This window comes from Vulpes vulpes, chromosome 6, assembly GCF_048418805.1.
Source record: "Vulpes vulpes isolate BD-2025 chromosome 6, VulVul3, whole genome shotgun sequence".
Lineage (NCBI taxonomy): Eukaryota > Metazoa > Chordata > Mammalia > Carnivora > Canidae > Vulpes > Vulpes vulpes.
The window spans coordinates 110,535,660-110,550,412 of NC_132785.1; the positions used below are offsets into that span (position 1 = coordinate 110,535,660).

At 51.8% G+C, this 14,753-nt stretch overlaps 1 protein-coding gene across 7 annotated transcripts in view; it reads left to right on the top strand.

Moving 5' to 3' along the window:
- TMEM63C (transmembrane protein 63C) overlaps window positions 1-14,753 on the top strand; it is a 129,156-nt gene that overhangs the window by 93,321 nt on the left and 21,082 nt on the right. For all 7 annotated transcript variants that reach the window (XM_072762089.1, XM_072762091.1, XM_072762092.1 and 4 more), the window contains 5 exons: window positions 54-135; window positions 5,056-5,093; window positions 10,744-10,886; window positions 12,276-12,324; window positions 14,088-14,196. In XM_072762089.1, coding sequence (XP_072618190.1) covers window positions 54-135; window positions 5,056-5,093; window positions 10,744-10,886; window positions 12,276-12,324; window positions 14,088-14,196 — 421 coding nt within the window. The remainder of the gene's footprint in view (window positions 1-53; window positions 136-5,055; window positions 5,094-10,743; window positions 10,887-12,275; window positions 12,325-14,087; window positions 14,197-14,753) is intronic.

Genomic DNA, 14,753 nt, shown 5'->3' on the forward strand with positions numbered 1-14,753 from the left:
AGGCCTTTTCTCTCCTTTCCTGCCTCCTTGCTCACTGCTTTTCCTGGCTGCAGCTTGACTTCGCTGATCTACGGGGAGCAGAGTGAGAAGACGTCTCCCTCAGATATTTCCCTAGAGATGGAACACAAGGACAAGGTGAGTGCTGGGGTGGGCCTAGGCCCAGGGGGTTTTTGGCTCCGGGCGGCAGCCCTGCCGTATGCAGGCAGAAGTGGGTCTATTATACTCAGGGGCTTTCCAGCCAGCTACATCCAACCTGGCAACGCGACTGTGGACGCATCCCTCAGCCTTGCCAGGCCTCAGTTTCCCCATTGGAAAGATGGAGCTATTAACCATTCCTACATCCTAGGGTGCCAAGCAAGAGTTCCTTAATTTTAATATATATATATTTTTAATTTTAATATTTTAAAAGGATTTTTAAAAGTAATTTTCCCTCTCTTCTCAAGTCTCCAACCCTCATCACAGCCCCCACTCTGAGCCAAGGACTCACCTCCCCCTGTACGTAGGAAATCCCTCACATCAGGCAGGGATTCCCTTAACCTCCTGCCACCCAACTCTGCTTGGTGGAGCCCCATCTCCTCTTCCTTCTCTTGCCTGTCAGACGCCAGTCCCCCACCCAAGTTTGTCCATTTGCTTAGCTGGTTGCCATGGTGCCCCTGCTCTGAGCCACACTGTTCTGGGGACCAGGCAGGGGACAGAATGTAGCAAGTCCTGCCTCATGGGGCTTTCTCCCTGGGTCAGACACACCCAGACAGATGCCCATAGGATAGTGGTCAGTAAAAAAATAAAAATAAAAAATAAATAAAATAAAATAAATAAATATAGTGGTCAGTGCACGAACTCCCAAAGGGGCAGGGAAGGCACTACCCCATCCTGGGACAGAGCCGGGGTGTTACAGATGGTGGCGGGGACAGTCATGGCCCTACCACACCCATACCTGCCTGTCTCCCTCTGCCCCATCATAGCAAAACCAAAAGAGCAGCCTGCACCTGTGCTCTCCACTTCCTCACTCTCACTCCTCGACCCCGTCACTGGGGCTTCCACCCCTCTATCCCACCTAGATAGGTCATCGGTTGTCCCACCCCATGCAGTCTGATGGACTTGCCTGAGTTCTCATTTCATCTGATCTCTCAGAAACATCTGGCCCTGTAGACTGTCCCTGCTTGAACAGGCGCTGGCAGTTGCCTCTGTGACATCACACTCTCTGGGTTTCCTTCTGCCACCCGCCTGTTCCTCTCTGTCCCCTCTGTGGGCTCCTCCTCCACAGCTGGTCCCAGACCCCCTCCTCACTCTCCTGGGCAGTGTCACCCATACTCACGGCCTCAACTGCCATCTTTTTGCAGACCCCTCCTACATTTTATCTGTCTCCAACTAAAACTCCCTCTGGGCTCCAGATACATCTATCCAGTGGCCTTCAAAAGATCTCCACACGGATATTGTAAAGGAATTTGGGATTTGTTATGTCCAAAACATGCCACGATATCCCTCCACCCACCTGTTCCTAGATCCCTGGTCTCAGACTCTGCCCACCGCCCACCCAGGTGCACCCCCTTGGTGTGGCCCAGGCCCCCAGGGACAGCCAGTCCATTACCAAGATGTTGATATGGGAAGGTGTATGGTGGTCACTTTCCCAACCTTGTTCCTTTCCAGCTCTCCCCCCACACCTCCCACCAGGCCCCCATCAGTCTCTTGTTGGATGACCAGGGTGGCGCCTAACCAATCCTGCCCCACCCGTTTCCACCTGCATCCAAAGTGATCCCTGTGATTGGGGACACACATTCCCCAGTGCCAACCTTCAGTGGCTTCCTGGTGCTCTTGGGATAAAGTGCAGGTGCCTCGCTGTGGCCTCATGCTTTAGTCTCCTGCCCATCTGTCCAGTCTGTCCTGCTCCTCCCAACTCCCTCGTCCCTGGCCACTTTGGCTACCTTTTAGATCCCCAGAGGTGCCACATCCTCCCCCCACCCCAGAGGGCCTTTCACCTGCTCTTCCCCGTCCCCCTCCCCAGTAGTCCCTCTCAGGGCTGACACACTGGCCCTGTGTTCTGATTTCAGCCCCAGCATCGCTTCCCCAGGAGCCCCATCCTCCCCATGTGGGTCCAGATCTTTTGTTCTCCACCCGTGGAGAATGCATTCTTTTTCTTCAGAGCTTTTTTTTTTTTTTTTTAAAGATTTTATTTATTTATTTATGAGAGACTCAGAGAGAGGCAGAGATACAGGCAGAGGGAGAAGCAGGCTCCCTGTGGGGAGCCCGATGCAGGACTTGATCCCAGGATCCCAACCTGAGCCAAAGGCATACGCTTGACCACTGAGCCACCCAGGTGCCCCTCCATCAGAGCTCTTAACCCAGTCTGTAACAGCACCTCTCCTACCAGATCAGTCTAGCCTGCTGATCCCCCGGTGACAGCAGCCGCTGACTTGAGCTTGCCCACCGCTGTCCCCGTGCCCAGTCCCGCTCTCCATGCAATGAGCACGTGAGATGTATTTGTTGGAGGCAGTGAGTGAGTAGAACCATATTCCTTCCATCATCATCCCTCCAAGAGACCGGGTCCCATTCCCTGCCAGCATCTGCCCCAAGCTGTGGGGCGAGCCTCAGACAAGTTTGTCTCTCAGAGTCTCTCCATAGAATAAGGACAGTCACACCTACCTTACAAGGTGGTTCTCAGGTTTCTTTTTAGAAATATTACTTGGGTTGGGATTTTTTTTTTTTTTTTTTGGACATTGGCAAAAAAGATAATTTATTTTAAAAACCTCTGAGAAATCACGATGGCAACAGTAGGGCAGTCAAACTGCAGAGGTAGAAATGAGACAGGCAGGGTGGCCCCTGGAGGGTGAGGTGGACCTGGAGGACCACAGCCAGGATGCTGGAGCCTCAGCTGGGCCAGAGTGGCCTGGGGGAAGCCAAGGGGTTGTTACCCCATGTGGTGGGAGTGAGGAGGGCGGGGCCACCAAGAGAGGTGCAATGAACTCACTGCTGTCACTCTGGTCAGCTGAGCTGGCTCCTGGGAGCTTGTGGCCATTGCCTAAAGGGTGGGGCAAGAGGAGAGGCGGCATCTGTTCTTAGGCCCCCTGTGCAGCTGCTCAGTTTTCTGAATGGTTTATGCCTTTCATAGCCGTGATGTACACATAGGGGCATGTGTGTCCTTTGTGAGAGAATAGACAACGATTCCACAGGCTTGCTCACACATCTGTGTCTGTGCAATATTCTCAGGCACGTAGACCACACTTCTATGCATGACCTCTACCCCTGGACAGCCAGTCCTGTCCTGTGTGAATTCCATGATACGCACGTGCCAAGTGTGCTATATACCTTTGCACCTGCTGTAGAAGGGGTGGAAGGGATTCCCAGGAAGGTATATCCTCCACTGTGCATGCCCACTAGGGACCGTCAACGAACCTACTTGCTCCCTAAATAAACCACTCCTGTTTGCCCAAAGGTGGGTGGTGGAGAAAGACCCTCCAGTGCAGGGCAGGTGGTCAGACTTTCAGCCCAGTTCTTAATTTAGCAGTTTTCCCCTTCCCTGGAGACTCTCCCAATCAATGCCATCGACATGGCTCTGACTCCTACCTCGATGTCAGTGTTTTGTTTTGTTTTTTAATTAATTTTTTTAGAAGAGGAGAGGCAGAGGGAGAGAATCCCAAGCAGACTCCATGCTGAGTGCGGAGCCTGATGTGGGGCTCGATCTCACGACCCCAAGATCATGACCCGAGCCGAAATCAAGAGTCAGATGCTTAACCCACTGAGCCAGGAGCCCCCTGCTTTTAGAGAGTGTCCTTACCTTAGTTCCGAGGGACATAATTGGGGAAATGATTCCCCCTGAGGCGGACATCTGGCTGTCAGTCAACCCCAGTACAGGGAAGGGGACTTAACGGGCCTTAAAGCAAAGGGAGCCAGGAACTTCCTTCTGTTTCTTGCTAGCCCAACCCCCATGGCTTCCTTTTGGGAAATACCCCTTCCCCAATCAGTGTTGGGGCCAGGGAATGTCAGCCAAGTGGGCCTGCCTGTTTTACTGATTGGCTTGTGATCAGATGTGGTTCAATCAAGAGTTGCAACCTTTTCCAAGATTTTGCTGAATCCTACAGGATCCCAGAAGGAAGCCTGCTCCAGGGCAACTTAACTACCCACTGGATCTGGTGGCTTTTGGGGCCATAGGCCCCTGCCCATCCTCACACACGCTCTTCCCAAGCAGACTTCCTCTCTAGGTCTCCCCTCACCTGCAAGGCTGAGGCTACCTTTCCCCACCACCCAGAGACTCCAGACAGCAAGACCCTGAGAGAAGGGCACAACCAAGAAGACTCTCAGGTGTAAGAGAAGAAACCCAGCTCAAACTAGTGTTGGAAAAAAAAAAAAAAAACCCACAGCAGTATGTGGCTTAAATCGGGGGAAATTTGAGAAAAGTGGCTACTTTTGCATACAGGTAGATCCAGGAAGTCCAGCAATGCCACCAGGATCCCCTCTCCTGACCTCTCTCCTCTGAGTGGGCTTTTTCTTTCAGATGTGCTCCTGCCCGTGACATTGAAGATGGCACCAAGCCACTGTGGGCTGCATGGTGTTCATTACGGTGCAGGAGCTCAGGCAGAGAGAGACCCCCTCCCACAACACCCTTACTAATCCCCTTATGAGAATTTTGATTGGCCCCACTTGGGTCATGCTCCCATCCATCAACTGACACTGGTGGCAAGACCCCTAGTTCATGGTCAGCGTACCAGGCTGCATGCACGAGGTGGGGGCATTTTCTGGAAGGAAGCAAGGAGCGACAGACGGAAAGCAGCTGACATCCACCCCACAAAGGGTCCCTTCTCTCCCTCTGGCCCAAGGCCCATGAAGCTCCCATTTCATGGTAACAGAATGCCATGAGGCAGGAATGTCAACTCACAGCTCACTTCCAGGGAGACCTCTCCTTGGATGGTCACCGCTGATTCCAGATGGAGCCCACTTGCTTCCAGGGCCTGTGCTCTTTCCCGCTGCCATCTCTTGCCTGGAAGGAGGCCTGGGTTCCCACAGCCGAGGAGGGGGGGCCCGGGCCTGGATTTTCTCACATGTTCTCTCCTTTCTCCCCAGGGCTTCTATTCCTGGTTCTTCAACACCGTCACCATGAAGTAAGTGCCCGAACCTTCTGAGCTTGTCCAACAGCTGCCTTACAGGGGGGACGATGGGGGTAGCACCTGTTGCCCTGCAGGCCTGGGCCTGGGACCTGAGTTTTGCACCCCAATCCCCACCCCTGCACCCTGACCATCTTAGCCCAGCCCAGACAGAGGATGCTCTCTGGGCTTCCTGGGGCAGGAAATGAGAACTGGACCTGGCCTGCAGCCCTCAAGAGAGGACCACTTTCTCACACATAGAAACATGCTTTTATGACCTCCACACTAGGAAAAAGAAATTCCTCCTGCATTGCTCTTTGCTTTATTTTTGTGGCCATCTTTCCTCATACTGAAATGGAAAAGAAAACACTGGGCAGAAGGGCGCACTTCCTCTTGCCTCAGCTCTGATTACCGAGGGCCAGCGCCTTGCCTGCCGGGCCTCCTGGGTCTCTTTAGGGCCAGACCCCACTTGGGAAGGAGACCAACCCCAGGTCAGCTGTTTTCTCCTGATTCTCCCATGCTTCAGGATTCTGACTCCATGCTCCTGCTTCTGCCCTGCTTCAGCTGAGCACCTTCCAGAACCCCTTGCCCCCACTGTGTGGATGTCCGTGTATACATGTGCACACACTCATGCCCATGCACACAGCTCTGCCTCCACCTCATAGCCCTGTCCATTCCTGGGCACTCCCTAAATATCCCCCATGCATCCTGCCCTGCCCATCTTTCAAACCCCTCCTTCAGGGCCCTCTCTTGCCTGGTGTGCCTACCTTGGGGTGCCCCCCAGCTGCCCCTCAAAGGCCACCGCAGCAAGGGGCCTGACAGGGCCTGCTAATTTGCATTCTTGGCAAAGGCTCAGAGGACTTCCTCCTTCGTGTGCCTCCAGGCCCACTAGTCAAGGGCTTCATTCATACATTTCCCCTGAGACCCCACCGTACCCCCATGAGCCACCTCAGGGCACCTCTCTTTCTCTAGACCTTCTGAAGGGGGCACAAGGCACCTGGCCTGAGCCCTGGGGATCCTAAGCTGGGCTCAGGACCATTGGCCTCTGGTGTTGGAGCTCCAACCCTACTGATGGAGGAGTAGTCCCCATGGCCTTGCCTCCCTCCACCCCAGTCTTCCTTTGTCATTCATCAGAGCCCCTAGGAAGTGATACAGCTAGTTTGTGTGAGGTTCAGAGATCCTAGCCACATGTAAGGGAGAGTGGAGGGGAAATAGTTTATTTCTTGGCACCTTCTCTGGCTTTGCTATGGTAACTTTTTCAAAAAGATTTTATTTTTATATTTGAAAGAGAGTATGAGTGAGCAAGAGAGAGATGGAGCCGTGGGAGGGGCAGAGGGAATGGGAGAAGTAGGCTCCCTACTGAGCAGGAAGCCCAACACAGGGCTCAATGGCAGGACCCTGGGGTCATGACCTGGCTTAAGGCAGACATTTAAGCAACAGAGCCACCCAGGCACTCTGGCTTTGGTAATTTTTAAGGCATGCACAAGCTCACAAAATAGAACACTTTGGTAGGTGTCTCAGTGGTGTGTGTGCAAATATGAGATAATAAGAGGCACATCACTATGTTGGTGCACATCTGTGTGTGCAGCTGTTCAGGTGTGCATACCTGGATCTGCAGGTCAGGGGTAGGTTGGTATGCACAGTTGTGTGTGTGTCTGGGTGAGGATCCTCTTCCCCTATCCTATTCCACCCTAAGGCTCCTCCATTGGGAACACATAATCCAAGAAGGGAGGAAGGCTGGCTATTGCACCATGCATCCTGCAGCATTTGAGAGCAGTGTCTAGAAGATAGCCTGACACATTTGCTGAGCAGGGACAAGGATGCCAGAGTCCCCTGTGCACAAAGCCCAGGCAGCCTAGTTGGAGAGGCAAATGTTAACGAGAATCACTACATATAATTCATAATGGGGAGGTTATAATTGCTGTCCAAAGAGCATTTGGGAAGCAAGAAATTCATTCCAACCAGGGATAGGGGGTTCAGGAGAAGCAGGTTTTGTACTAGGCCTTGAAAGATGGGAAGAATTTCCTTACTAGGCCCCCTGGAGGATCCATCACAAATAAAGGACCCTGTGAGTGAAGGTTTGGGGCAGAGATGGGCAGGGAGCATCCAGAAATGTTTAGTCTGGTGTGGCTAGAAACAAGGATACATGGCAAGAGAGAGAGGCTAAAAGATTGGGCTGGAAGGATCAGCCCGGAGGATCTCGACTGCCATGCTGAGAATCCTGGGCTTTGATCTAGAGGCAGTAGAGAGCCAATTCCTTTCTTTTCTTTTTCTTTTCTTTTTTTCTTTTTTTCTTTTTTTTTTTTTGAGCAGAATCCTCAGAATGAGAACCTATTTGTAGGCAGAAGTATGGGCTGGGGGGACTGGCAGTTGAGAAAGTCCAGAGGCAAAGTGAGCACCTGAGGAGGTTTCTCCCGTGCCTGGGTGAGAAGTGGTGCTGACGAAGGGAGGGGACAGATGGAGAGAGATCATGGGGCTGCAGTCTATGGGTCTCCACCTGGCTTTCAACTGGTTTAGAAAAGGAGTGATCCGGGTCTGGTCTCTGGGGAAGACAGCCATGCCACTCTCTGGGAGCTGGAGATATGAGGAGTTGGGAGAAGGGTGAGAGAGGCTAGGGCAAACCATGAGTTGACCGGCAAGCTATTGAAAAACAGGGTTAGTTAAAGCTTCCAAGGAAGGTCAGAGCCAGAGGTGGGTGCGTGAGGCCATAATTGAAGTTGTGGGAGCAAGATTGAAAAAGAGTGTAGATGGGGCAGGAGGAAGAGGGCGCAATCTCTAGGGCCTGGACTCACGGAAGCCACGGGCTTCGGGCTTCGAGGACCCAGGAGGGTGTGGCCCGCAGCTCCCAGCTCTTGGGTGAGTGGAATGAGAGTAAGAAGAGGGCGTGGACGGCAGTGATTTGGGTCTGCATGGGGACGGCCATTCCAGGGTAAGCTGTCCACAAAGTAGAGGCAGAGGAAGAGGCAGGCGGGAAGAGGGAGGGTGAAGGTGTTGACTGGCTCTTGAGGGGAAACAAGTCAGGGAATGGAGGCTTGAGGAATTTCTTGTATTTCAGAGTGGCCCATGTGCACTTGAACCCGGTTGTGGTTCCAGGGGAAGAAGAGTGAGTAGGTGAAGAGAGGACAGTGGATACAGTTGGTCTCCAGAAAGAGGCAGGGGAAGGGAAGCGATCAGAGCCAAGGGGAGATTTATTGTGAGGAAGAGGGTGGTGGCTGGAACATCGTGGTTGAGAAGAGGAACAATGAAGTAGAGGAATCCAGACAGACTCAGAACTACAGCTTCCCCCGGAGCTGTAAGGCAGGCTGCTGTAAGGCGGATAGCCTGACTTCCCCCCAGAGAGACGGGGAGACAGACGGAGCAGTGAGCCCAGGGTGGGGAGCAGGAAGGAAATCCTTGTGTCCTTGGCCCCCCAGCCCCGCTCTGCTCCCTCCTGGAGATCAGACAGAGGCTCTCTGCGCCCCCCTCCTCAGAGGCACACTCCGTCAGGTGACCAGGTCTTGGCACCCCAGCCTGCAGCAGGACCCTCCCTTCATTCCCGCTCTCTGGCACCCAGCCTTCTCGCCAGTTCCCACCCACTCCATTCTTGGGATTTAATTCTCAAGTCCAGGCCAGGAAGTATTTTAACTGCTTGCAGTTAAAAAAAAAAAAAAAAAAATCGAGAGCTCTAAATAATTCCCTAAATGGGGAATATTGAAAAGCCTTGAAGATATGCTCTTTATAGTATTGTTTAAAAATAAACCTGAATCCTGGACTGGATGCTAGAAGTTGCACACAATCTACAAGCCTGATTGGAGTGAGGGTGAGTAAACTCTGGTTCGCCCACCAATGGGGTCGGGGCCACCCTGGTGCTGAGTGTGAACCCGTGCTCCGTCAGTGCCACTGTCATTGTTAATCACTGTTCAGCCGTGCAGACATTTAAGACAAAATGTGAAATGTTCAGAAAAGGCTTTAGAGTAAATGCTGAGCAACACAGCAATACATCCGATGCTGTTTATACTATGGTCACGAAGTTAAATCATCACAACAACAAAAACCTAAAGGCAATGAACCAAAGTGCTTCACAGTCATTATCTTAGGCTGATTGAGATTGTAGGTGGTTGATTTTCTTCTCCTTTTATTTCCCAAAAATTCTATAGTAAGCATGTGCTACTTTGAAATTTTTTTTTGAAGTACAACACACATATGGAAGAGTGCACAAAAAAAATCAATGTCCAGCTCAGTTATAGCAAAGCAGGTCAAGGATTAGAACATTGTCAACACTCCAGGAGCCCTCCTCCTGCTTCCTCCCAATGCCCCCCTTCCTGTCCCCTCCCACTCACTTCTCACTCTCCACAGGCAACCCGTACCCTGACTTCTTTTTTTTTAAAGATTTTATTTATTTATTTATGAGAGATACACAGAGAGAGAGAGAGGCAGAGACATAGGCAGAGGGAGAAGCAGGCCCCATGCAGGGAGCCTGATGGGGGACTCGATCCCAGGTCTCCAGGACCAGGCCCTGGGCTGAAGGTGGTGCTAAACCGCTGTGCCACCAGGGCTGCCCCGTACCCTGACTTCTAACTCCATTGTTGAGTATCGCCTGTTTTTGAACTTCGTGTCTGAAAACATTCAGTATGTATTTGTTTGTGCCTGGGTCTTTCACTCAATATTGTGTTTATGAAGTTCAATTATGGTCATTCATTTTTATCTCTGTATAGTATTTCATTCTACATATTATGTGATATATCATCTATCTATATATCATTATATGTATATGTATATCTCATATGTATACATATATATCTCACAATTCTTTTTTTTTAAGTAGGCTCCATGCCCAGTGTGGGGCTTAACTCATAACCCCAAGATCCAAAGTCACACGTTCCACCGACTGAGCCAGCCAGGCACCCCTATGGCTCACAATTCTTGTGTCCATTTTTGTCTTCAGTAGACATTTAGGTTGTTTGGGGCTGGGCATCTGAGGTTCTTATACATGTCTCTTGATACACATGTATATGTGTTTCTACTGGAAATAAGACTAGGTGGGAGTTGCTAAGTCATAGGGAGTGCATATATTCAATTTCCTTAGATAATACCCACTGTTTGCCAAAGTGGCGGTGCCAGACTACGTGCCTGTGGGTGTGGGAGAGCTCCCAGTGCCCCCCACCCCCACCCTCACCAACACTTGGTATTGTCTGACTTTCTAATTTTGGCCAATCTGGCAATGTGGAGTGATGTCTCCCTGTGACTTTAAAGATTCCCTTTTAATTTACAAGTTAAAAGAGAAAAGAAATAGGGTGCATCTTGCTATCCCTAGTGGTTTGTCTGGTGCGCGCCCCATAGCAAGCACTCAACATGCATGAGGAAGCAATAAAAGATGGAATGGATGGTTGATTTCAAAAGTGCTTCTGAAAAAAAAAAAGTGCTTCTGGATTCCCAAGTGTGTGTCAATAATAGCTTCTGCCTTGGACATGCCTCTGAAATTCAGTGAAATACATTTCAGACATGATAGAGGCTTTGAGATGAAGGGTGATATTTCTAAAAATAAAAATAAAAACTTGGGCATAGGGTGATAATCTTCTCTTCCTAATCTCCCTCTACCCTCCCCCCCCCCACCTCCCCTCCCCGCCCAGCTTAGTCTGTGTCCATATCGGCCCCCTGAGGACGATCCTTGTCTATATGTCTCTTCCAGGAATGAGGATCTGATCAGCAAGTGTGGAGACGATGCCCGCACCTACATCATGTTCCAGTATCACCTCATCATCTTTGTGCTGATACTCTGCATCCCCTCCTTGGGTATCATCTTGCCCATCAACTACACTGGAACCGTTCTGGGTAGGTGGAGCTCAGTGTGCCCAGGGCCTGGGCCACTACAAGGGCAGCCCAGTAGGCAGGATAGAGCTTGGGTCTTGGTAGTCTAGAAATCCAAAATTTAATTCCACTTCTCAAAATTTGTTGTGGGACCTGAGGCAACCTAAACTTTAGTTCCCCCAAGTGGAGAACAAGTTTGGCCCAGGACCTGGCACATGGCAGCAGGACCCTCCCTTCCCTGCACGTGGTAGCAATTCAGTCTGAAATTGGCCAGGTGCTTGCTAGGCCTTTTTATGGCATGTGATCTACTGCAAAGATCCCTGCACTTGATCTTTCCCCACCTCCACTGGGGCAGACACAGCACTGGAAGTGCAAAGTTGGTCTCCTGGGAAGTCTTGGTACACTTGTTATAAAAGGGACAAGTCCTTTTGACAGGCTGACATTGTTGGTTTGGGCTTCAAAGACAGAAAAATCTTGATTCCCTGACTTTGACCCATATCTGCTTCCCAGAAAATACCTTCGCCCAATCTAGCAAGTTATTTCAGTTTATATTCAGCAGATCAATCTCCCTGGGCATTGGGTCCTCAGCTATGGGGGTTGGGAGAGAATGTATGGCCAGTGCCTAGCACATAGTGAGCACTCAGCGAAAACCAGCCAGGATTTCATGTAGAGCTATGAGGATGGGCAGAGCTGGAGGCTGTGTAACTGGGTGGTATAGTTTAGCACCCCAAATGCCCAGGTGGCAGCCAATGGTACCCTGGTTCCTCACATGTCTGTCTCTCCTCAGCCACAGGTAAGCTTCAGCTAATTCAAGGTGGCATCCAACATCTGTGCCACCAAATATGGCCACCAGAGTAAGCAACCTCTGTCTTTCCAGATTCTCTTCCTAAGAGCTAGTGTGTTGGCTATATTTTATATAATATGTATGTTATACTAATGCAGGATTTCTGGGCACATTTCATAACATCCAGAGATGTCTAAACTGACAAACTAACACACTTTGCCAGAAGGATATAGTCTGTCTGAAGGAGGCAATGGGACATTCTTGTTGTGATGGTTGCCAGGGTTAACAGCCTTGCTGGTTTCATCCCTCCACTGATGGCGGGACCCCAGGCTCCTTCAATGAGCATTTTCTGGTGCCTGCCATGCTCCAGTTGGACACTGGGGATGCCACACCAAGACTTGATCTCACAGCACAGCCATAGAGCCTGAACCAGCAGTCCCAGGGAGAAGAAGAGGCCTCTGCTGGTTTTGTTGGGAGTTGGGGGCAAGTTCTGGGGAACGAGAAGGAAGGGCAGGACGTGGGCAAGCGTCTCCAGACCCCAGGTGTTCATTCAGTAACCTTGAATTTGAGCGACCCCCCAGCTCAGCCAAGAAACTGGCCTTGAGGTCAGCCACTTTCTTCTCTTCCAGATTGGAGTAGCCACTTTGGTCGGACCACCATTGTCAATGTCTCCATAGAGTAGGTACCTGCGCCTCTTACCTCCCGTTCTACAGGCTGGGGCATCAGTGGGGAGAGAAGGTCCAATGTGTGGGTTGGAAATGTGGGCACTGCTTTGCTGATAAGAAAGGCCTGGTTTCCTTGGGACCTGTGTACTGAGTGGGAGGCCAGAAGTTGCATTCTCTTGGCGGGACAGGACTCTTGTTGCCTCAGTGTCCCTGGATCTGTAAGAGGTAACAAACTGGCCACTCCTAAAAACTTGGAAAGATGGTTCTTGTTTGTTTAATATGTCCAGCACCCAAGTGGCAAGGACTCTGTAGGAAGTAGAGGCTTAAGCTATTATTTCCTGCCCACAAAATAGTGCAAGTCAACCGTCATATAGTGAATAAAACGTAGACCCAATTCCCATAGTGGGGGTGGAAGGGACCGAGGAACCACATGACCTGGCTTCATGCCCCACCTCTGCCATTAGCTGGCCCTGAATCTGGGGCAGTGCATGCCCACCCCAAGCTTCATTTCTGGTCTGTTGAGGAAGAACAGCTGTTGGACATGATTCATGGATTTGAACAGCATCCCACCCAGTTGGTGGTTAAATCAATGTGTACTGAGCCAGGTATGGCCCTGCCGGTCCCTGCTGAGAAAACAGGCCCCCTGGGTGTCTTGGCCATGTGTGGCCGACTTCCTGACAAAGCTGATGCAGCAGGTCCAGCAGGTGTGGGTGAGCTTTCACACATTCCTGCCCCACTTCCCCTGCCCCAGCCCTGCCCCTCTGCCCCCCCAAATCCTGCAATCTGTCGAGCTCCAAAATCAGCAGAATGGGGCTGTGGCATCCTCCTGCCTCCCCCTCCAGCCACCTCTTCCCCTGGTGCTGCCAGTACCAGAGCAGAGCTCACCAGCTTCTCCCAGGCCAGCCACTGGTGCAAGGTACCTACAGCTTCCCGGCAAGATGTTAATTTTAATAGGGCAGGAAAAACCCTTCAACATCCATCAATCCATATTGGCAGAGAGCTGGCGTGTCCTTGAGAGACCACATAAACCTGCCCCTCTGAAGAAACGGAGAAGTGAGACATCCAGCTGGACAGGGACAGGGAATGCTAGGTGAAATGCCCGTGGGACCAGTGGTGAGGAGATATTTTGAAGCAAGGCAGCTCTGCTCTTCTCAAACTGCACCAAATATGGAGGGCCCTATTTCTGAACAGTCCTCTTGGCCAGATGCCTTGGGACAGCATCATATGAGCCCCAAAGCCCTAATGCCACCACTCTTGCTACTTTAGGAGAAGCAGAGCGAATCTGCCGGGCCCTCCTCCCTCTGGGCCTGAGTATGACCCCCCATTCCCCACCACAGAGGTCACATGGCCCTCCACTGGGCAGCTATGGGAGCCTGAGCGGGAGCCGCCAGCAGCACAATACAGCGTGAGGAGCCCCAGTGCTTCTGCCACCCAGTGCTGCCACAGCTAGGGTGACCTCGGGCAGGTCCCCCACCACCTTGACCCTCAGTTCCCTATAGTTAAAATGAAGATAGTCACAGGGCCCCCTTCATACGGCATGAGAGTCTAGTGAGAGAATGTACAGAAAGCATTGAGTCCCACCCACCCTGGGTCTGGCATATAGGAAGTACCCAATAAATGTTAGTCTTCAGTACCTGGCGTGGGACACCCCCTTCTGACCATGGCCATCCCATTCCAAGGTGCCCAAGTGTCTGGAAGCACCAGAGGGTGGCCCAGGGGGCACCGTATGGGGTGGGAGAGGGTGTTCTCATCCCTCCTGTGTCTTGTTTCTGGCAGGAGTAAGGTTCTGTGGCTGCACAGCTGCTTCTCCTTCCTCTACTTCCTCCTTAACCTCGTCTTCATGGCTCATCACTGTTTAGGGTTTGTGCCCAAGAGGAGCTACAGGGTGAGTAAGTGGAAAGAACTCCCAGAACTGTTCCCTCCCAGCCAGAAGCTCCCCCGTTGGACCTCCCCACTCCCAGCCCTCAGAGGCATCCCAGTTGGGCACATTCTGCACACCTGTGGGGGGCAGTCTCACCTGAGCAGGGCAAGCCTCTTCCCCTTAGCCCAGTGGATCAGTACCTGGCACCTAGCACAGCTCTCCTGGTCGGTAAACCATGGAAACACTTCCACACTGGTTGGTAAACAGCTGCTCCCAGGTGCATCCTACGCCTGTGCCCTGCTGCCCCCACCCCCCTCTGAAGACCCCTGGGCCCCCACCTCCCACCACTAAAGGGTTAACAAACCCCTGGACCAGCAAGGGGCTTCCATCCTGAGTGCTCAGTGCCCCCTGCTGGGGAGTGCCCAAGTTCCTTGCCCTTCCATAGTTCTGAGGTCAGAGACCCCGCCCCCCAGGGCCTGGCCCACGTGTCCCCACTGTCCTGGTTTGGGTCACCCCCACCCCAGCTCCCAAGCAGGCCCTAAGATAAGGGTTTTCCACAGCGTTCACTTATTCTAAAAGTG